At 40.2% G+C, this 25174-nt stretch overlaps 1 protein-coding gene across 2 annotated transcripts in view; it reads right to left on the bottom strand.

The window, feature by feature from the left end:
- Positions 1-6865: 6865 nt before the first annotated feature.
- Positions 6866-25174, bottom strand: part of mrpl1 (mitochondrial ribosomal protein L1) — a 66491-nt gene continuing 48182 nt past the window's right edge. The window contains exons 8-9 of one of the 2 annotated variants that reach the window (XM_063043542.1): positions 10805-10886; positions 6866-8168 (exon numbers count right to left, since the gene is read on the bottom strand). In XM_063043542.1, the coding sequence (XP_062899612.1) occupies positions 8056-8168; positions 10805-10886 (195 nt within the window). In that variant the 3' untranslated portion in view covers positions 6866-8055. The remainder of the gene's footprint in view (positions 8169-10804; positions 10887-25174) is intronic. The other variant, XM_063043543.1, reaches the window with a different exon arrangement.

Below are 25174 nucleotides of genomic sequence, written 5' to 3' on the forward strand. Positions count from 1 at the left end.
GTTCCTCCAGCATCTTTGTGCCGTAAAATGTGTTATTTCATGACAACAGCGTCTTGCAAAACATGCAGTACAAGTTGCAATAAAAAATAAATGTGTAAAAGACAAATTGTGATGTTGTGTTCATGAGTTCATGGACTGTTCAGAAATCTGATGGCAGAGGGGAAAAAGCTGTTCCTAAAACTTTGAGAGTGCATCTTCAGGCTCCTCTACCTGCTCCCTAATGATAGTAATGAGAAGAGGGCATGTCCTGGAGATTGAGGATCCTTAATGATGGATGACGCTTTCTTGATGTGCAACCTTTAGAGGATATCCTTGATGATGGGGAGAATTGTGCGGACAATGGAGCTGGCTAAGTCCCTCTGCAGCTTCCTTTGACCTTGTACATTGGAGCTTCCATACCAAGCGTTGATGCAACCATTCAGAACGTTCTGCATGCTTCAGCTGTAGAAATTTGCTAGATGCTTTCATAACATGCAAATCTTCTCAAACTCCTAATGAAGTACAGCTGCTAGCATGCCTCCTAAGTAATTCCATCAATGCTAAAATTGCCCTTTTTTGTCACTTATCCACAGCAGATGTGCCAGAACCACTATTGTTATTTCCTTTCTCTATAGATGAATTGTTACTCAAAACAACAAAAGCTAAGTATGTTTTTTTTTAACATTACTTTAAGCCTTTACCTTAACTCTTCATTTTACACAGACAGTCCAGGATACAACTGACTCAAGCATTGATGGGAATCTGCAATATTTTTTGAGACTTCCTTTTGTCCTCAAGAACTGCTGGTCCATTCCATATCCTCCCTTAACCCAAGAGCAACCTAAACTGACCATCTTTAAAAATGGGATCTGATCACACCGAATTTGTAGCCTTTGATTCATATACATGGCTTTGCAAATAACGGAACATAGCTGAAAAATATGATATGAAGCTCCTAACATTCAATACAAATAAAACATGAGTCAAGACTAACTTACATTTATTCTAGGCCGAGTTAGCTTCAAGTCACTGTCACCTCATGCAGAGTTTAATGCTTTTTGAAAGATATCGGACACTTGTGCCAAATGAGCATGGATTTCACGTGATGAATACTCAATACTATTTTGACCTTGCTGCATCTTAGGAAAGAAACCAAATGTTACTGCTTTCTAACATGTATTGAAGGGAAATGTCAAACAGTCTCACATTGCTGTTGCAGGAATTTACTATATGCCATTTCTCTAGTGTATTTCTTATATTACCTTCAAGAAACTGCACTTTGCAACATCTTTAGATTTTTTCTCCATTAAATGAGTGACATGAACTAGTGAAGGCTGCTTGATTACTGTAAAGATACACCCCTCCAAGAATCAATTGTGTCCAAAGAAAAACAGTATGGGGAGATGGTTGGCTAAAGGTTGCCATTCAGATATCCTTTAAAAGTTTCTTGTAATTTTGAATTGTAGAAAAAATGTTCATGACTGCGGAGTTTTAAAGTCTAGAACCAATGATCGTTGCAGTCCTTAGTATAACTGCTAGAATTTATGGTCCTTGGTATTAAGGTCTGATAATAGATACCATAACAACCAAGAGCTCATTACTTAGGAAGTCTGATCTATCCCTAGTCCAAGTCATTTACCCAATTTGAGGGGAAACAACAAAATCAAATCTCGCATCCTCATATTTACTTCATTATTGAAGAACCCATTTTAAGAAGCTGTTATTAGTGACATGCACACAGGTATTGCTTTAATTTGATTATGTTAACCATTAACAGATAGCTGAGGTTTATGATATTTTAATTGATGGAACTGACAGTTAACATTCCAGACTCCACCATCACCATTCCTGAGTATGGACTGTCTCACTGGCAGGACAGACCTAGCAGAGGTGGTGGCACAGCAGTTTACAACAGAGGGGGAGTTGCCCTGACAATACCCAACATTGACTCGGAACCCCAAGAAGTCTCATGGTACCAGGGTAAACATGGGCAAGGAAACCTCCTGCTGATTACCGCGTACCATCCTCCCACAGCTGATGAATCAGTACTTCTCCATGTTGAGCATCACTTGGAGGAGGCACTGAGATGGCAAAGGTACAGAATGTACTCTGGGTGGGGGACTCCAATGTCCATCACCAAGAGTGGCTCAGTAGTATCACCACAGACCGAGCTGGTCGGGTCCTACTGGACAGAGCTACTAGACTGGGACTACAGCAGGTGGTGCGAAATCAACAAGTGGGAAAAACACACTTGACCTCATTCTTACCAACCTGCCTGCCACAAAAGCATCTGTCCATGACAGCATTGGTAGAAGTGACCACTGCACAGGATTTGTGGAGACAAAAGTCCCATCTCCACATTGAAGAAACCCTCCACCATGTTGTGTGGCACTAACACTGTGCTAAATGGGATAGAATTCAAACAGATCTAGCAGCCCAAGACTGGGTGTCTATGACACACTGTGGGCCATCAGCAGCAGCAGAATTGTTCTCAACTACAATCTGTAACCTCATGGCCTGGCATATCCCCCACTCTAATATTACCACCTGGCCAGGGGATCAACGCTGAAGAGTGCAGGAGGGCATGCCGAGACCACCAGGCATACCTCAGTATGAGACGTCACCCTGGTGAAGCCACAATACAAGACTACTTGCCTGCCAAACACCATAAACAGCAAGTAATAGACAGAGCTAAGTAGTGCCACAATCAACAGATCAGATCTAAGCTCTGCAGTGAGATATGCCAACTAGTGGAGTGGTGCTGCAGCAACAAACTGGCACTTAACATCAGTAAGATGAAAGAGCTAATTGGGGACTTCAGGAAAGGTAAGATGAGGGAACACAATGCAATCCTCATAGAGGGATCAGAAACGGAGAGAGTGAGCAGCTTCAAGTTCCTGGGTGTCAAGATCTCCGAGGATCTAACCTGGTCCCAACATATCGATGTAGTTGTAAAGAAGGCAAGACAGTGGCTATACTTTATTAGGAGTTTGAAGAGATTTGGCATGTCAACAAATACACTCAAAAGCTTCTATAGTTGTACCATGGAGAGCACTCTGACAGGCTGCATCACTGCCTGGTACAGAGGGGCTACAGCACAGGACCGAAAGAAGCTACAGAAGGTTGTAAATCTAGTCAGCTCCATCTTGGGTACTAGCCTACAAAGTACCCAGGACCTCTTTAGGGAGTGATGTCTCAAAAAGGCAGCATCCATTATTAAGGATGTCCAGCACCAAGGGCATGCCCTTTTAGAAACAAAGAAAACCTACAGCACAATACAGGGCCCTGTGGCCCACAAAGCTGTGCTGAACATGTCCTTACCTTAGAACTACCTAGGCTTACCCCATAGCTCTCTATATTTTAAGTTCCATATACCTATCCAGGAGTCTCCTAAAAGACCCTATTCGTTTCCGCCGCTGGCAGCCCATTCCATGCACTCACCACTCTCTGCATAAAAGACATACCCCGACATCTCCTCTGTATCTACTTCCAAGCACCTTAAAACTATGCCCTCTTGTGCTAGCCATTTCAGCCCTGGGAAAAAGCCTCTGACTATCCACATGATTAATGTTTCTCATTATCTTGTGCACCTCTATCAGGTCACCTCTCATCCTCCATCGCTTCAAGGAGAAAATGCCGAGTTCACTCAACCTATTCTCATAAGGCATGCTCCCCAATCCAGGGAACATCTTGTAAATCTCCTCTGCACCCTTCCTCTGGTTTCCACATCCTTCCTGTAGTGAGGCAACAAGAATTGAGCACAGTATTCCAAGTGGGGCCCTATATAGCTGCAACATTACCTCTCGGCTCTTAAACTCAATCCCACGGTTGATGAAGGCCAATGCAATGTATGCCTTCTTAACCACAGAGTCAACCTGCGTAGCAGCTCTGAGTGTCCTATGGACTCAGACCCCAAGATCCCTCTGATCCTCCACACTGCCAAGAGTCTTACCATTAATGCTATATTCTGCCACTGTTACTATCAGGTAGGAGATACAGAAGCCTGAAGGCACGCACTCAGCGATTCAGAACCAGCTTCTTCCCCTCTGCCATCTGATTCCTAAATGGACATTGAAGCTTTGGACACCACTTCTTTTAAAATACACAGTATTTCTGTTTTTGCATGTTTAAAAATTTATTCAATATATGTAATTGATTTACTTGTTTATTTTTTTGTTAATTTTTTTTCTCTGCTAGATTATGTATTGCATTGAACTGCTGCTGCTAAGTTAAAAAATTTCACGTCACATGCCGGTGACAATAAACCTGATTCTGACATCCAACCATGAATGGTGATGGACAATCAACCAACTCACTGGAGGAGGAGGCTCCACAAATATCCCCATCCTCAATGATAGAGGAGTTGAGCACACCTGTACAAAAGACATACCTTTCATTGTATATATTCTATCCTTACTAATTTTCCCAAAATAAATTACCTCACACTTTCAATATTACACGTTTGTAAATTCCATCTGCTGTTGCTCTGTTCATCTGATTAATCAATATAATTTGGTAGCCTGTAGTACATCACTGGTGTGGTGGCCAGTGCTATCATGTTCACTGTTGTGTGCTGGGGCAGCAGGCTGAGGGTAGCAGACACCAACAGAATCAACAAGCTCATTCGTAAGGCCAGGGTCAGACACCCTGAGCCAATAGGCTGGTCCTGGACTTATTTCATAATTTACTGGCATAATTTACATATTACTATTTAACTATTTATAGTTCTATTACTATTTATTATTTATGGTGCAACTGTAACGAAAACCGATTTCCCCCGGGATCAATAAAGTATGACTATGACTATGTTACAAGCTTCTCACAAAAACAATCCTCCACCATCAATCTTAGTCTCCTATTATCAAACTAATTTTTGGATGTAATTTGTCACTTGTCTTAAATTACAAGGGTCCTAAACTTTTGGTCATCAACCTTTAGAAAATCCTGCACAAAGACTCCCAAGTTCTTTGCACCTCTGTGTTTTCTCCCCATTTAGAAAACAGTCTACACCTTTATTCCTTCCACTAAAATGCATGGCCATACACCCTACAGTATATTCCATCAGCCACTTCATTGCCCATTCTCCCAATATGTCCAAGTCCTTCTGCAGACTCTCTTCTTCCTGAACACAACTAGCCCCTCCACCCATCTTTATATCGTCCACAAACCTGGCCACAAAGCCATCAATTCCATCATCCAAATCATTGACATATAACATAAAAAGCAGTGGCAACACTGACTCCTGCAGAACACTAGTCACCAGCAGCCAACCAGAAAAGGCTTCCTTTATTCTCACTCTTTGCTTCCTGCCAGTCAGCCAATCTTCTATTCATGCTCATCTTCAGTGTAAAACCAAGGGTCCTTATCTTGTTAAGCTGACTCATATGCGGCACCTTGTCAAAGACCTTCTGAAAATCCTAGTAAACAACTACTGACTCTCCCTTGTCTCTCCTGCCTGTTATTTCCTCAAAATCCAATTGATTGGTCAGGCAAGATTTTCCCTTAAGGAAAGCATGCTAACTTTAGCCAATTTTATCATGTGCCTCTAAGTACCCCTAAAGCCCGTCCTTTATAATGGACTCCAACATCTTTCCACCCACTGAAGTCAGGTTAATTGGCCTATGATTTCCTTTCTAATGCCTCTTTACTTTCTTAGAAGGGTGGAGTGATATTTTTACTTTTCCAGTCCTCAAGTAGCATCCAGAATCTGGTGATTCTTGAAAGATCATTGCTAATGCCTCCACAATCTCTTCTGCTCTTTCAGAACCCTATGGTGTAGTTTATCTGGTCCAGGTAACCTATCTACCTTCAGACCTTTCATCGTCACAATGCCCTTCTCCTTTGTAACAGCAACTACACTCACTTCTGCCCCCTGACATTCTTACATTTCTAGCATACTACTAGTGTCTTCCAGTGAACATTGATGCAAAATACTTAAGTTCATCTGCCATTTCTTTGTTCCCCCCATTACTACCTCTCCAGGTCATTTCCCAGTGGTCCAATATCCATTCTCACCTCCTTTTCACTCTTTATATATCTGAAAAAACGTCTTTGCATTCTCTTTTATATTATTGGATAACTTACCTTCAGATTTCATCTTCTCTCGCCTTATGACTTTTTTAGTTGCCTTCTGGTTTTTAAATGCTTTTCAATCCTTTACTTTCCACTAATTTTTGCTATGTTATATGCCCTTCTTTTTCACTTTTATGATGTTGTTAATTTGCACTAAGCTCATCAGTATGTTCTGCAGCCTTTGGAAAAATTGAAACAAATTTGCTGGACTGGATCTCCCCTTAACAAAGATACTGATGATCTTCAATTAATTTCTGGCTTTTGTGTTCCATTCTAACAACTTCTACAGGAGAACCATTGAGAGCGTTGTGTTCTGTCTAGTTGCATCATTGTGTGATATGGAAGCTATAAGGCATTGGACCGCAAGACCCGACAGAGGATAGTAAAAACCCCAGAGGATCATGGAGATCTTCCTCCCCCCACTTGTGGTATTAATCAGGAGTGTTGTACATGAAGTGCCCATCTGAGGATCCCTACTACCCATCGCACAATCTCTATGACCCACTACCATCAGGAAGGAGGTACCGGAACATCAAGATTAGAATTACCAGACTAGGTAACAGCTTCTTCCCTCAAACTGTGAGATTAACGAATACCATACCACCACTGAGGTCTTGTCACTAGAACAGCGAGCTGTGAACTAGTTATCTGTGCTGTGCATTGCACGCACTTTGAATTATATTTTATTCAGTGCTTGTGGCAATATTTTGTTTTATGTGCTGTGTATGATATGGGTTTAGTGGGTGTGCACCATAGTCCAGGATAATGTTTTGATTGGTTGTATACATGTACAGTCAGATGACAGCGAACTTGAACTTTTCCCACCACTAACATTAGATTCAGCCTATCACTGACATTAAACTCAGGTCTGTATATCTATTGCCCTCCAGAATAAAGATAACACATTTGCTGTCTTGTCGTCATCCAGCATGTCACCCCTGACTTGCACAGATTTTTAAAAATCCTTTAAGCCATTGAGAATAATCCTGTAAACCATAACAACATTGCTAGAAAAATATCAGCTCACTTCTGCACAGAAATAGTAAAGGTGAGAGGTAGATAAAGATAGAAACTTCTAGAAACAAATCACAATACTTTCTAGAATAGGAATATGAGCAGAAGCAGAATTACTTCCTTTTCCTGTACAAAATAAGTAGGAAGGTGTTCCAAGTAGTGACTTATTCCTTTTTATTTACAGAAAACATCAGAACATAACTGACAGCTATTATTCTGTGTATTGTCTACCAAAACTACACAGGTACTGTTAGTAAACTAATGCAGACTTGTATTGATATTCACATAAAAAAAAAGTGTACCAACATTAGATCAAATCGTTAAAATATACTTACAGTAATCTGTCATTCTTCACATAATATGGCAATATGGAGGATTCCACAATTCATCTCAAAGAAGAAACTCCATCCAGCCAAGTATGATTATGGAAGCACTCTTTTAATGTTGTCGGTGGAATGTTCAACAAAAGGACATGTATCAGTGCTCACAGTGTATCCTAGTTAAAATACTGTACCTTGCTCCAGATATTCACCCAAACATGACTATGGATAAGTCTGGAAGCAATTTCCTGTCCTCAAGATTATGCACCATTTCTTGAGAATAATATAAGGATGCTGAAGTCATAGAAACATTGTAACTAAGAACAAATCAATAGATGTTTCAAATCTGCTCCACTATTTAATAAAATTACGGTTATTTTGAATGAAACTTTAACTTTGCAACTATCAACAGAAAATCTTCAAACACTGGAACCAAAGTGAAGAGGTCAGTGATAAGCCATATCTGCTGAAAACCTGCTGACTAAGGCAGAGTACTATTCTGTAAGATTTAACAAGCCTTTTAAATAAACTTTAATAAGATGCACTTGACTCCTGTTCAGAGATTCCTTTTTATATTCAGCTTATCAACTTATTACATATATAAATGTTTATTGCATCACAATATGCCATTGGTAGTTTGTACAAAAGTAGTTAATAATTAACCATAGTGCTATTGATTCTCTTCTTCATTGTCTTCTGTTATTTGAGGCAAGAAAGGATCTACTTTAAACAACATAGATTCACTGGTTGCACTGCAAATAATTGCTCTTTCAACAAATGGACCTGAGAAAAGACAGACAAGTTAAATTAGGCAGTGTTTATATTAAAAATAAAAATATAGATTGGAAATACAAACTAAGCCCAGGATCTGCAGCAAGTCTTATGGAATATGTAATTTCTTTGTTTTTTTAAAAATTGGTATTCAAAGTTTAAGGGAAGTATCTAAAATGGTCATTGGTCATTGATAAAGGAACATTGGATATACTTCCTTCTAACTTGTGAAGATATTAATCCAAATATTAAATTCATATTTTACTTCAATAAATATCTTAGTTGGGAAAAAAAATTTTAAAAAGGCACTTCAACTCTACAATGAAGCAGAAACTATTGCTTAGTGGCATGCAAATGAATTATATGCCTGTCTATGTGTATTATGCACTTGTATACAGTGCCTATAAAAAGCGTTCACCCCCTTGGAAGTTTTCATTTTTTATTGTTTTACAACACTATCACAGTGGATTTAATTTGGCTTTTTTAAAAACACTGATCAACAGAAAAGACTCTTTTGTGTCAAAGTGAAAACAAGATAGTCTAAATTTATTACAATTATTAAACACAAAACTGATTGCATAATTATCACTCCCTTCAAGTCAGTAGTTATTAGATGCATCTTACAGCAGCAATTACAGCCTTGAGTCTGTGTGGATAGGGCTCTATCAGCCTTGCACATCTGGAGACAGCAATTTTTCCCCATCCTTCTTTGTAAAACTGCTCAAACACTGTCAAAGATTGCATGGGGATCATGAGTGAACAGCCCATTTAACATCCAGCCACAAATTCTCAATTGGATTGAGGTCTGGACTCCGACTTGGCCACTCCAGGACATTAACTTTGTTGTTTTTAAGCCATTCCTGTATAGCTTTGGCTTTATGCTTGGGGTCATTGTCTTGCCAGATAACAAATCTTCTACCATGTTGCAGTTCTCTTGCAGACTGCATCAGGTTTTCCTCCAGGATGTCCCTGTATTTTGCTGCATTCATTTTACCCTCTACCTTCACATGTCTTCCAGGGCCTGCTGCAATGAAGCATCCCCACAGAATGATGTAGCCACCACCACACTTACGCTAAACATAACATTTAGTTTCATGGCCAAAAAACTCAATTTTGGTTTCTTCAAACCTCATAACCTTCTTCCAGCTGACTTCAGAGTCTCCCCACATGCCTTCTGGCAAATTCTAGCCAAGATTTAATGTGAGTTTTTTTCAACAGTGGCTTTCTCTTTGCCTTTCTCGCATAAAGCTATGACTGGTGAAGCACCTGGGCAACAGTTGTACATGCAGTCTCACTCATCTCAGCCCCTGAAGCTTGTAACTCCTCCAGAGTTGTCATAGGTCTCTTGGTGGCCTCCTTCACTTGTCCCTGTCTTGCAGTCACTCAGTTTTTGAGGACGGCCTGTTCTAGGCAGATTTATGGCTGTGCCATATTCTTTCTATTTCTTGATGATTGACTTAACTGTACTCCAAGGGATATTCAGTGGAAATTTTCTGACTTGTGCTTTTCAATAACCTTTTCATGGAGTTTCTTCGAGTGTTTTTTTGGTCTTCATTGGGTAGTTTTTGCCAGGATACTGACTCACCAGCAATTGGACCTTCCAGATACAGGCGTATTTTTACTACACTCAATTGAAACACCTTGACTACCACAAGTGATTTCAATTTAACTAACTATGTGACTTCAAAAATCATTTGGCTGCACCAGTGATGAGTTGGTGTGTCATATTAACGGGAGTTGTGAATACTTATGCAATTATTGTTTTTTTATATTTGTAATTAATTTAAGTCACTTTGTAGAAATTTGTTTACACTTTTACACAAAAGAGTCTTTCTCTGTTGATCAGTGTCAAAAAAGCCAAATTAAATCCACTGTGATTCAATATTGTAAAAAAAAACTTCTAAGGGGGGGGTTCGGGTGAATACTTTTTGTAGGCACTATATATTCAAAAGGGATTGCTGCACAGAAATTGGAGTAAAAGTTGTGAATTTTACCATCCTTTCTTCAGCAATTTTTTAAAATCATTCTTCTAATTATAGCTAACTTAGCAAGGATAAAGAACTCAGAACCTTCTCTGCTGTTAATCAAGGAGCTTTGATTTTATTGTTTTTAAACTATCCAGATGGAGCACAAGCCATTCTGAATTTATGCTCTCATTAGAGGATGTTAGAAATGAGGGCTCAACTGTTTTCTTCCATCTCTCTCTCTCACACACACACACACACACACACAATGCATTAAGTGCACAAAAGACCTTTATTAAGTTATTCATTATGTGCACAAAAGAGCTTTTTATTTAGTTCAATCAGAGTAAACTATCCACCTGAACTTCCTTTCATCCTTGTGAGAATCTCAGGAAGACTAGCAATACCATACTAATTTCTTTTGCAAACCTCATCGTCAATGGCTGAAGAGATTCACTGAACTCACTTAATCACCATGCAAGCTCCAGGTAAACTGCAACTACAACCTCAAGAACAACAAAAAGTGTTGTGTTTCCATAGTACTCCCACAAATTGCATCACATCTTCACTATTTATATAGATTTAGTATACACTGAATATCACATGGATGATATCTGGTGCATTTTTCCAAAAGATTTCAGAATCAGGTTTAATATCACTAGCATGTCTTGAATTATCACTCACCAAAACTCACTGGTCTCTGGGTACACACATCCTTGATGATTGTAGCAACATTAGCTATAATGTGTTCTTTTGGCATATCCAGCTGAAAAGCAATTGAACAGCTAAGTACAGTATACAGCCAAGAATACCATCAACACAAATAAAATCTGAGTCATATAGGACTTAATGAATGTGTAGCTTCACATCCCAGAACTGTTGAACTTGTTGACTGTTGCTCACTTAAGATTTTCCAGTCCACCCTCTGTTCATTTAGCAGCTACTGGTTATCTTTCGACAGTATCTCTCCACAGCCGTTGTTTAAATGCAAACTACTTCTCCCTGATGAAGTGCAGCAATTCTACCACTTGGTGGCATGCACCTGAACTCTGTCTATGTTCAGTCCTCACATGCTTAAGTTCAGCAAGGACTACTGCATGGCAATCAAAGTGAAAGCTTATCAATTTTGCCCTCAATTCCAACAATGCAGGAGGGGTGGGCATAGGGTCAGCAACCCCATGCCATAAAATCCCAGCACTACTGAAGTGCCAACAGAAGCTCCCTGGGCAAGGAAGGATCCTTGCTTAGAAGATGCATGAAGTTGTGTGGTGAGAGCAGAAGCCACAGGCCCAATCAACCTTCAGCCCAGGACAGAGGACTCTGCTGAGCTGCTGTTGGTGGCCTATGCCCCAGTACGGGTGATGGGCTTAAGAAGAATTCCAACAACGAAGTCAACTCTCAACCAATCCTCCTGTCATTGTAGCTAACTCAGAGTTCGGGGGGGGGGGGCGGGGGAACAATGAGATTTTCCGTGCTCCTAACTTTAGGGGTAATCAGCATGGCTTTGTGCAGGGCAGGATGGGTGATGTCTTACACCAAAAACTGCTGAGGGACTCAATACATCAGGCACGATCTATAGAGGGAAATGGGCAGTTGACATTTCGGATGAACACCCTTCACCCAGATTGATGAAGTGTCTCAACCCGAGAAGTCATCTGTCTATTCCACTCCACACAGATGCTGCCTGACCTGTTGAATTCCTCCTGATGCCTTGCAACTGCAGTCTCCCACACTTAATTTTTTGAGGAGGTGACAAATTTGATTGACAGGGATGAGGCAATGGATGTTGTATGCATTGACTTTACTAAAGTTTCAACAAGGTCCCTCAAAGTGAGCTGATACAGAATGTTACAACACTTAGTGTCTTGGCCATAAATTAGCAGAGGAGATGTGTTATTCTGACTGGATGTCTGTGATCAGTGATCTGGAAACCATCGGTGCTGGACTGCTTGTGGTATATACAATAATGCAGATGGTCTGATTAGTAAGTTTGCAGGAATTGGCAGAGTTGTGGATAGTGAGGAAGGTTGTCAAATGAATGAGATTTTACACACTGGGGTGTCACAGTGAAGAGTGTACAGAAAAAAGTGGATTTTGGAGAGCTGGTCCATAGTTCCCTGAAAGCAGCAAGTAAAAGGGTGATAAAGGAGGTATGTTGCAAGCTTTTCTTCATTAGTCAGGGTGTTGAATACAAAAGTCAGAAAGTCATAGTGTAACTATCTTAAGCTTTGTTTAGGCCACATTTGTAGCATCATGTACAATTACAGTTACGCATTACAGGAAGAACACGGAGCCTTAGAAGAGGGTGCAGAAGAGGTTCACCAAGGTGCTGTCTGAATTGTTGAATGCAAGCTGCAAGGAGAGAATGTATACGCTTTGATTGCTTTCTCTAGAGTAGTCGTCACCAACCTTTTCAAGCCCAAGATCCCCTACCTCGACCTTAGTGAGAGGCAAGATCTACCTACTAAGTCATTTAGAGGAAACACAGCTCAGATTGTACTTCCAATTTGAGGCCTTTTATTTGGGCTAATTGTATTTGAATTACACAAAATACTTTTGTCAAACTTTCAAATTAATTCAAAATAGAAAACACTGTAAGTAGCATATGAAACAGGCCATAGCTGTCTTTCTTTCAGAATATTACAATACTTCACACCTTTAATTCTAAGTTTCATTATTTAATTTTATTTCAACACGTAAAATAAATAAATAAAAATTGATTGTTGCACTCAGTGTGATGACTGGGGCTGAATACTTTCTGCTAGTTCCCTGAAATTTGGCTCATAACTACAGACAGCCAGTCTGAGACAGTCTGTAAGGTGTCTGTCAGTAAGACAGCTCCTGTACTTAGGTTTAATAATTTTCATCTGTGAAAATGCAATTTCACATAGATAAGTTGACCCGAAGTAGTCACTGACTTTTAGTGCTATAAAACCAACGCGCACACTGTGCATTGCTGGGGCCCCATCAGTAGTAATTGCCACCAGTTTATGAATGGGGATGTCATTTTCACAGACATATTTTTAAACTCATTGTAAATATCCTCACCTCTCGTTCTCTCCTTTAATTGCAAAAGAGTGAGGAAGTCCTCCTTTGTTGTAAAATCCTGGAAAGCCATTCTGACAAATATAACATGCTGAGCTGTTTGCATTACATCCAGGGATTCATCGAACTGTAGTGAAAAATATCCACACCCTCTGACAGTGACAATACCCTCCTTGTCACTGTTGCAGAGCCAAGCGGTATATTATGTATTGCGGTTGTGATGTCGTTTTTGTTTTCAAAGTTATTAAAAACAGTCTCTGCAGTAATGGTCATTGCTTCCTTGAATTAATTGTCATCTGTAAAAGGCTTCTTGTGTTTAGCCCAGCGGTCCCCAACCTCCAGGCCGCGGACCAATACCAGGCCGCAAAGAATGCAGTGGTGCAGTGGTAGTTGGAACGCACCCAGCAAATCTTTAAGAAAAAAGCCGAAATAAACAAACTAATTAATTAGGTATCACCCGGCACGGTAATGTCAGCCCAGATCATCTGATGTGCTGGGTGCGTTCCGACTACCGCTGCACCACTGCATTCTTCGCGGCAATGTATCGGTCCACGGTCCAGAGGTTGGGGAACATTGGGTGGCTTACATGAAATGATGCTTCAACAGCAGCCTTATTTTGAGCAGCATGTTCTGTGAAAAAAGATTGCTGGGCCTTCAACCCCGATTTCAGCTCCTCAACTTTCCCGGAATGAATTGCGCTCTTTGGGGGGGGGGGGGCGTAGGTGTCTTTAAACTTCTGGTGGGTGGTGTTGTGGTGCCGCTCCAGATTCCCTCTTTTAATCAGTGCTCGTGTTTGGTGGCACAACATACATACACACTTGCCTTTCACCAAGGTAAAAAGAAATTCCTCTTCCATTCTGGATGGAATTTGTACGTTTTTGCCTTCTTTCGTGGAGCCCCCGCCATGCTACAAGGATATCACCAGCGAGTGCTGTATATTGATGTTTGCAACAGTCTGTACTCTTATCTAATCTAATTGGTCACTTTGATGCAGCACAAGCTACGCTGAAACCGCGATGCATGGGGGAGCTACACACATGAGCACTGGACAGAAAGAACGGAACTAAAACCCCGCAAACCGGAAACAATCTCCCTTTTCAAACAGCTTTCAGAAGCAAAAGTATTGCTATATTACTGTTATCCTAATTAGTATTAATTATTTTTATAATGCTCACTTTACAACAGTACTTGTGTATTTATTTTTGATTTTTTTCAGGATCTACTGGGAAAGTCTCAAAGATCAACTGGTCGATCGCAATCGACGGGTTGGCGACCACTACTCTAGAGCATTGGTGACTATGGGACAAGCTGATCTAAGTATATCAGCTAAGATTATGAAAGAGATAGACATGCTAGGTAGAGTCTTTACCCCTGGGCGAACATGACAAATAGTAGAGGGCACATTTTTAAAGTGAGAAGGTGCGAAGTTTAAAGGAGATATATTTGACAAGTCTTTTTTTCCTCCCTTTTACACAAAGAATGGTAGATACCTGGTTCATACTGCCAGGGAAAGCCGAGGAAACAGATATGGTAACATTTCAGCAGGACTGAGTCCTGCCAAAGAATTTCAGCCCAAAATGTCGACTGTACTCTTTTATTAGATGCTGCCTGGCCTGCTGAGTTCCTCCAGCAATGCGTGTGTTGCTTGGATTTCCAGCATCTGCAGATTTTCTCTTGTTTGTTACCACACTTCAGAGCCATTTAGGCAAGTACAAAGATTGTGAGTCATCAGACCTGTACATGTGTGGTACTGTTTTATGTCTATGTTAACTAGGGAGTCTTAACTTCTATATTAAAGAAAAATCCAATTACAACACAAATCATTTCAAATTTATGCTACTATCAAAATGAGGATGTCACATCCAGGAAACACAACACTTTTCTACTTTTGTATCTCAAGTCTTGATCAAGTGCTGTCCAAGCTTAAAATGATCAACAATCAATTTCAGTAAGACCGCCATTGTTAAAAGTAGAGGTTTAACTATGGCAGTATAATTTTGCAGTAGATGTCCCTTAAGATACACAAATACTATTTCTGATGAATAAATACACAAACTACAATTCATTCCCAGATTAATACCCAATCTTGCACAATACTCTTGATTCATTCATCCATTTTAGGAGTAATTTTTTTTTAAAGCAGTTTAAACATTTTTTTAAAGATTAGGCCCACTGTTTTACACCATATTTAATGTTATAGTATTTTTGTTCACTTTATACACAAAAATTTACTGCTACAAGATATATGCATAAAAATGCACAGATACAGCACATCTATTGCTTTTAAGCTTTAACCAATTAAAATTTACTGCTCATGATCTGAGCATGAAATGATATATTGAATGATTAAGGTGAGCAAACTCAAGTTTGTTCCCATGTTTAAAGTGAGTCAGCCAAGGCAATCGTGGGGGTATAATTAGTTTGAACATGTTAAGGTTAGAGGAAGTCACAAGTGAAATCTGGATTTCTCATCATTGGCACATTGCAAATGCAATAGTGAGGATATAAAGTAAAAACAAGAAAGTACTCAGTGATGATACCTCTCACTAGAAAAACAAGATCACAATTTCAAACTGTACTTGAGAAGTTGGAAAAAAAATTCAATAAATATTAACAGTGGATAGAGCAAATCCTAGAATTATGGCCACCTTCATAATTCTGAAAAGAATTGCTACTATGAAGGGAAAACAAACCAGAACAAAGAACTTGAAAATCAGCATAAATCAGCATAAACATGCAACATTGATTTGAAATGCACATGAGGTTCAATATTCTGAATATAAACTATAATGGGGTGCTACCTAACAGTTGTTCTCACTGATACAAAATAGCTATGAATAACAACTTTTTCAACATGTAATAGTGCCAGGAACAATCTGCTACTTACTAATACAGAAGGAGGAACAAGAATAAATATATTTCTCCATAAATTCTCTATACATTTCCCTCCTCCGTGGCAATGCTGAAGATGAAATCTGAACAGGAACATTTTCACTGAAAGTGTATATTTGAGGTCTAAATCCTAACGCACATTATTACAATTGTTTCCAGTATCAACAGGGGCAAACATCACAATACTTGGCTCGTTTAATAAAACTTCAATGGAACAGAAGCCAAAGCTACACATGAGTTAGAAGTCATGTTATTAAAATTATTTATCATCTTGATTGTGATGGCATTGAATGAGAAAAATCATAAATACAAAACTTCTATAATATCAGCAGAGATATTTTGAAACCTGTTTATAGTTATTTGCGACTATTACAGTCACAAAAATAAATTCACTTAAATAACTTATTTTACCATGAAATTGACTAAAATTCATTAAGGTGAAAATGCATGAATCCTGCTAATGTTTCTTCCTTGATCTTATTTATAAAATGCATTCTAATCCAAGGAATAGTAGAAAATAATGAAAAACATTGCAAATCAATTAGGAACAATCAAGAGAAAAATTATCATTAATCCTCCATCCAAATCTTAAGACCCAAAATATTAATCTGGTTTGCTTTTTACAAATGTGAATTAAGTTATGTTTACGTCAGTTTCCATTATTTGCTGGTTCCTTTATCTTTTAATCAACAAGGATCAAAGTAAATCAAATATAGACTCAATAAAGATAAAATGAATCAGAATTTGCAAAGGGAATAAAAGTCTATCAATTTTCACCACTATAAGTGGTAATACAACAACTCCTAGAGTGTAGATAAGGACTGAAAGCAAACAGTAGTAGGCGGTGATTTCCTGCCCCTGTGCAAGGTGCACTATTGTAACCTGCGTTACTGTAAACTGTAGAGATCAGTGCAAACAACAGGAATTCGGCAGATGCTGGAAATTCAAGCAACACACATAAAAGTTGCTGGTGAACGCAGCAGACCAGGCAGCATCTCTAGGAAGAGGTGCAGTCGACATTTCAGGCCAAGACCCTTCGTCAGGACTAACTGAAGGAAGAGTGAGTAAGGGATTTGAAAGTTGGAGGGGGAGGGGGAGATCCAAAATGATAGGAGAAGACAGGAGGGGGAGGGATGGAGCCAAAAGCTGGACAGGTGATAGGAGGACCTGTCCCTCCTAAGGGATACGAGAGGATCATGGGACAGGAGGTCCGGGAAGAAAGGCAAGGGGGGGGGGAACCCAGAGGATGGGCAAGGGGTATATTCAGAGGGACAGAGGGAGAAAAAGGAGAGTGAGAGAAAGAATGTGTGTATAAAAATAAGTAACAGATGGGGTACGAGGGGGAGGTGGGGCATTAGCGGAAGTTAGAGAAGTCAATGTTCATGCCATCAGGTTGGAGGCTACCCAGACGGAATATAAGGTGTTGTTCCTCCAACCTGAGTGTGGCTTCATCTTTACAGTAGAGGAGGCCGTGGATAGACACGTCAGAATGGGAATGGGATGTGGAATTAAAATGTGTGGCCACTGGGAGATCCTGCTTTCTCTGGCGGACAGAGCGTAGATGTTCAGCAAAGCGGTCTCCCAGTCTGCGTCGGGTCTCACCAATATATAAAAGGCCACATCGGGAGCACCGGACGCAGTATATCACCCCAGTTGACTCACAGGTAAAGTGTCGCCTCACCTGGAAGGACTGTTTGGGGCCCTGAATGGTGGTAAGGGAGGAAGTGTAAGGGCATGTGTAGCACTTATTCCGCTTACACGGATAAGTGCCAAGAGGGAGATCAGTGGGGAGGGATGGGGGGGACGAATGGACAAGGGAGTTGCGTAGGGAGCGATCCCTGCGGAATGCAGAGAGAGTGGGGGAGGGAAAGATGTGCTTAGTGGTGGGATCCCGTTGGAGGTGGCAGAAGTTACGGAGAATAATATGTTGGATCCGGAGGCTGGTGGGGCGGTAGGTGAGGACCAGGGGAACGCTATTCCTAGTAGGGTGGCGGGAGGATGGAGTGAGAGCAGATGTACGTGAAATGGGGGAGATGCGTTTAAGAGCAGAGTTAGTGGAGGAAGGGAAGCCCCTTTCTTTAAAAAAAGGAAGACATCTCCCTCGTCCTAGAATGAAAAGCCTCATCCTGAGAGCGATAGTGGAGGAAGGGAAGCCCCTTTCTTTAAAAAAGGAAGACATCTCCCTCATCCTAGAATGAAAAGCCTCATCCTGAGAGCTGGGACGAGGGAGATGTCTTCCTTTTTTAAAGAAAGGGGCTTTCCTTCCTCCACTATCAACTCTGCTCTTAAACGCATCTCCCCCATTTCACGTACATCTGCTCTCACTCCATCCTCCCGCCACCCCACTAGGAATAGGGTTCCCCTGGTCCTCACCTACCACCCCACCAGCCTCCGGGTCCAACATATTACTCTCTGTAACTTCCACCACCTCCAACGGGATCATACCACTAAGCACATCTTTCCCTCCCCCACTCTCTCTGCATTCCACAGGGATCGCTCCCTACGCAACTCCCTTGTCCATTCGTCCCCCCCATCCCTCCCTACTGATCTCCCTCCTGGCACTTATCCGTGTAAGCAGAACAAGTGCTACACATGCCCTTACACTTCCTCCCTTACCACCATTTAGGGCCCCAAACAGTCCTTCCAGGTGAGGCAACACTTCACCTGTGAGTCGGCTGGGGTGATATACTGCATCCGGTGCTCCCAATGTGGCCTTTTATATATTGGCGAGACCCGACGCAGACTGGGAGACCGCTTTGCTGAACATCTACGCTCTGTCCGCCAGATAAAGCAGGATCTCCCAGTGGCCACACATTTTAAGTCCACATCCCATTCCCATTCTGACGTGTCTATCCACAGCCTCCTCTACTGTAAAGATGAAGCCACACTCAGGTTGGAGGAACAACACCTTATATTCCGTCTGGGTAGCCTCCAACCTGATGGCATGAACATCGACTTCTCTAACTTCCGCTAATGTCCCACCTCCCCCTCGTACCCCATCTGTTACTTATTTTTATACACACATTCTTTCTCTCACTCTCCTTTTTCTCACTCTGTCCCTCTGAATATACCCCTTGCCCATCCTCTGGGTCCCCCCCCCGCTCCTTGTCTTTCTTCCCGGACCTCCTGTCCCATGATCCTCTCGTATCCCTTTTGCCTATCACCTGTCCAGCTCTTGGCTCCATCCCTCCCCCTCCTGTCTTCTCCTATCATTTTGGATCTCCCCCTCCCCCTCCAACTTTCAAATCCCTTACTCACTCTTCCTTCAGTTAGTCCTGACAAAGGGTCTCGGCCTGAAACGTCGACTGCACCTCTTCCTAGAGATGCTGCCTGGCCTGCTGCGTTCACCAGCAACTTTGATGTGTGTTGTAGAGATCAGTGAACTGGTAAGATTTATAAAGCATTCTCTCCATTGGAAAAAAGCACAAAAATGTTACTCTGTAGTGAAGGAGTTGTGACCATAATTGCTTGAGGAACTCTGCAGGTCAGGCAGCGTCTATGGAAGTGAATAGACTGTCAACATTTTGGGCTATTTTTATCTTTTTATATCCTGTCAGTTCTCCTCCTTGCAAAGATGCACAAGTCATCTTTCTTTTCGGATATTTCTGAGATGTACTGTATGTTGATGAATATGGTATTTTAAATGATGAATGGTCTTGGCCTAAAACATCTGCCGACTCTTTATTCATTTCCCTAGATGCTGCCTGATCTGCTCAGTACTTCCAGCATTTGTGTATGTTGATTTGGATTTCCAGCAACTGCAGACTTTCTCATGTTAATGACAGTTGAATTTTAATGTTTAATAATCTCCTTGGACTTAAAATTAAGTTTCATTTATGTAGGATTTGATTTCTTCTGATAATCAATTCAAAATTTCAAAGCTTTTAACAACATTTTTCTCCAAGAGTTTGTCCTATTTCAGCTTGCACCATAAACATATTTGCACCAAGGACGTTTTTGTCTTATAAATTTAAAATTAAATACTAAACTTTTTACAGCCTGATTTTCAGATGATAAGAATCTTTCAGCTTGATTGGTTGCAGGCATTGAAGAAACTCTGAACTGACCACTTTGATGACAGAAAAATGTAGAGCTATGCAGGAGGCATGGGTTAAAAGGTTAGCACAAGATTGTGGGCCAAAAAGGGCCTGTACAGAGCTGTAATGTTTTGTTGATGTTCAAATTGCCCAATATCATCAACACTGGTGTGCCCCTGTACTGCTAACTGCTGGCAAATTACATGGAGTATGAGGGAGAAAAAAAAACCTCTGTGACAGTTGGTTTCAAGGTTGGCAGTGAACTGTAACCAGAAAGTCAAATCAAATCTGAAGACCATCCTTTTATAAAGTATGAGTCACCAAAGTAGCCCCATTAATATTTGATGTTTAAAGTTAAAGCTAATGGATACCAACATTTAACTTCATAAAGACAAACTTGGAAATAAAAATCAAAATACTTAAATCACAACGATCCCAATGTACATTTTAGTATTATTCAGTTCCAATAAGAGTGGCTGTATCTTATTTAAATACATAGAACGATATAGATCATTCCATCAGTTCTAACAACTTCAGTGTTAATGCACAAATAACTATAACATTTATCTTATCACTATATGATGAAAAGATGCTGGAAATAATGGAAGTTACCTTCTGTTTCATAAATAAATTACACAGTAACCGATTTTAATCTTAAACAGATTTCTGACAGTTTTTGATGTGGCTTAAAATATTGTTAACCACGCTTGCACTGGACACTTCCTCTAATGAGTCTGCTGTTCTGGGGGAAAAGCGAGTTAAGATTAGATGTAAATCATCACAAATTTTCCAAACAGGTTCAGATTTTATGATTAAATAATGAAATAAGTTGAATCTGAAACCTTCAGGAAATGTATTCAGAAATCATTATTCCACAATCTACCAGTTAAGGTTACAAAAAATAATGTTTTTTTTACAAGCACAGAAGGTTCACAAGCAACATCCAGTTACATTACTAATTCATTATTCAAATCATTTCAGAAAGCCCACGACACCAAGCCACCTCCATGTTAAGAGTACACTGATCTTTATTGCCGTTTACGAGCACATAATGAGAATGCAAAAGCTGCAGCAGTACTTCAACTTTATTTTTAGTGCTGGGAATGGAGGGCAGTAGCAATAAGCATATAACTGTCCCCTTCTTTCACCCCCTCCCCTGTAGTGATTCCAAAATACATGTTCCATATTATCTGCTATGTTCTGTTACACACTCTCTCTGGAAGTTCCCCATACGGCACAGCTAGCAGCCAAACTTGTCTTGAATTAGACTTCCCATTTTGTTAAGCTTTGGTGATTTACATTTAAACAGGCCAGGTCAGTGAAAGATTACAAACCAATTGATACACAGCTGTAACGAACACACTCTCCAATGACAATAACCAAACACACAACTTCCTGCCATTTGAACACCACAATTGCAACCGTTACTGCTTAAGGAAACACAAGTCAAAACACGAGTTTAGTTTAATTTCCACATAAATATTGTCTTCGTCATCCACAAGTTTCAAATATTAAGATTATCAGACAAAAGTAGTAAAGATTCATGGCAATGTTACCAGGACTCAAGGGATCAGGTACTTCTACAAATGTACCGTGGAGATTATTCTGACTGGCTGCATCACTGTCTGGTATTGTGTGGGGGTGGGGGGGTGGGGTGGAGGGAAAGGCAATTGCACAAGATTGAAGTAAGTTGCAGAAACTTGTAAGTTTAGTCAGCTCTATCCTGGGGACTAGCCTCCATAGCATCCAAGACATCATCAAGGAGGGAAAGTTTTAAGGGAGACCTGAGGGGCAAGATTTTCCACCCAGAGGGTGGTCCATATATGAAATGAACTACCGAAGTGCTTGAAGCAGTTATCTTAACATTTAAAAACATACTTGAACAGGTACATGGTTAAGAAAAGTTTAGAGCAAAATGACCCTTGCTTCAATGCACCATGAGACTTGTTTCCGTTCTGTATAACCCAGTGACTCTGAAGCCTACTATCAAACCCTGTAATTACATCAAGATGCAAGATTCATTTATTATCAAAGAATATATAAGTTATACAACCTTGAGATTTGTTTGCTCACAGGTAGCCACAAAGCAAGAAACCCGAAAGAACCCATTTAAAAAAAATAAAAATATAAATAAAAGACCAACCCTCGATGTGCTAGAGAGAGAAAAAAAGGTAATAAAATCATGCAAACAATTGAAGCAAACAACAGGATTCTGAACTAAAATCGAGTCCACAGATCTGCTTCCCGGAGCAGCCCAGAGTAGGCCCAAAGCCTCGATTATCAGTTCATCATATTAGCGGGCATAGCGCACAGCAGCCGGGGCAATCTTCACAGCCGCAGTGTCCTGGGGATGACCATGAAATGTCAAAATTTTGGATATTATAATATCAAAGTAGATTTATTATCAAACTATATATATTTCATCATATATTAGTCTGAAATTTATTTTCTTGCAGGCATTCAAAGCAGAAATACAATGGAATCAATGAAAAAACTACACCCAAATACTAATAATAATTCATGTGTGGGGAAAAAAACTGTGCAAATAGAAAAAAAATGACAACAACAACAGTAAAAATAAATAAATAATACTGAGAATATGAGCTGGAAAGTTCTTGAAAGAGAGCCCATAGGTTGTGGATCCAGTTCAGTGTTGAGGCAAGTGAAGTTATCCTTGCTGGTTCAGGAGCCTGATGATTTAAGGGTAATGACTGTCCTTGAATCTGGTGGCATGGGTCCTAAGGCTCCTGGACCTCCTTCCTGATGGCAGCAGAAGGTAGTGTTCTATATTTACTATAGCAGTAATATTTGAGTAATACTGTAAATATATTGTTTAATTAAGTATTCTTTGTTGTTTAAATAATTCATTATGCATGCCCCTCGCTTAAAGTAAAAACAAACTAAGACCCATTCCCTTGGGCTCCCATCTTTTTTCTTGCAATTAATTTAATGTTTTGGAGTTCATAAGACATAACAGTGGCATTGAGGTATTTTTAAAATGAATCCCAGACAACTATCTACCTGCTCAAGTACAGCGAGATGTTTGAGTTTAAAGGCAGAAAATGGAAGAATTCATGAGTTTATAAACTGTGAGTACTGGGTGACGATGATAATAATAAATAAAATAAAGAGCAAAAATGACTGGTTTCCATCAGAAAAGACAGGTTTGATTGCTCAATGGGTAACTGGCTCATGTTTACTGAAATAATGAGCAATATCTTAAAGCAAATGAAATAGCCAACAAAAAATGAGTGCCAATTTTGTTGAGTACATTGTATTTAAAGGCATACAGTTTGCTTTGAAATTTGGCTGCTTCAACCAAACCAGCTGAAATGTCTTGCACGAGGACTCCTAAGTCCCTCTTAAGTCCCTCACTGATGTTAGAACCTTCGCTCCATTTAGACAATAGTCCACAATATTGTTCCTTTTACCAAAATGCATTATCATACATTTCCCAACACTGTGTTCCGTCTGCCAAATTTTTGACCATTCTTCCAATTTGTCTAAGTCCTGCTGCAATCGCATTGCTTCTTCAGTACACCCTACCATCATATCATTCAAAAACTTTGCCACAAAGCCATCAATTCCATTATCCAAATCATTGACAAACAATGTGAAAAGTAGCAGACCCAATACTGACACCTGAGGAACACCACTAGTCACTGGCAGCCAACCAGAAAAGACGCCCTTTATTCCCACTCACTGCCTCCTGCCCGTCAGCCATTCCTCTATCCATGCCAGTATCTTTCCTGTAACGACATTGGATTTTATCGTGCTAAGCAGTCTCATGTATGGCACCTCATCAAATGCCTTCTGAAAATCCAAGTAAATGACATCCACTACCTCTCCTTTGTCCATCCTGCTTGTTACTTCCTTGAAGAACTCGAACAGATTTGCCAGGCAAGATTTTCCTTCACAGAAACCGTGCTGATTTTGACTTATTTTATCATTAGTCTCCAAGTACCCTGAAACCTCATCCCTAATAATACACTCCAATACTTTTCCAGTTGAGGCTAACTGGCATATAATTTCCTTTCTTTTGCGTTCCTACCTTCTTAAAGACTGGAGTGACATTTGCAATCTTCCAGTCCTCCTGGACCATGCCAGAATCAAATGATTCTTGAAGATCATGACCAAAGTATCCATTATCTCTTCAGCAACCTCTCTCAGGACTCTGGGATGTTGTCCATCTGATCCAGTTGACTTATCCCCCTCAAGACCTTTCAGACTGCCTAGCACTTTTTCCTTTGTAATAGCAATGGCACTCACTCTTGCTCCCTGACACTCACAGACATTTTACACACTGCTAGTGTCTTCCATAGTGAGACTGATGCAAAGTACCCATAAAGTTCATCTGTCATTTCTTTGTCCCCCATTACTACCTCACCAGCATAATTTTCCAGTAGTCCAATATCAACTCTGACATTCCTTTTACCCTTTGTATAACTGAAAAATGTTCTAGTATTCTATTTTATACTGTTGGCTAGTTTGCCCTCATATTTAATCTTTTCCCTTCTTATAGCTTTTTAGTTGCCTTTTGTTAGATTTTAAAAGCATCCCAATCATTCAACTTCCCACTCACTTTTGCTACCTTATATGCTCTTTTCTTGGCTTTTACACAGTCCTTAACTTACCTTGTCAGCCAGAGTTGCCTACCCCTGCTATTTGAGAACAACAACTTCTGTGGGACATACCTATCCTGCACCTTGTGAACTATTCCCAGAAACTTCAGCCATCTCTGCTCTGATGTCAGGCCCGTCAATATCCTCCTCCATTCCACCTGGGTAAGCTCCTCTCTCATGCCTCTGTAATTCTCTTTATTCCATTGCAATACTGATACATGTGACTTATGCTTCTCCCTCTCAAACTGCAGTATGAATTCAATTATACTATGATCACTGCCTCCTTAGTGTTCCTTTACATTAAGCTCCCTAATAAGATCTGGGTTATTACACAAGACCTAATCTAAGATAGCCTTTCCCTGAAGCTATCTCATAAGCATTCAACAAATTTCCTCTCTTGCGATCCAACACCAACATGATTTTCCCAATCCCCTTGCAATTGAGGTCCCAAATTATAA

This window comes from Mobula hypostoma, chromosome 3 (genome assembly GCF_963921235.1).
Source record: "Mobula hypostoma chromosome 3, sMobHyp1.1, whole genome shotgun sequence".
Lineage (NCBI taxonomy): Eukaryota > Metazoa > Chordata > Chondrichthyes > Myliobatiformes > Myliobatidae > Mobula > Mobula hypostoma.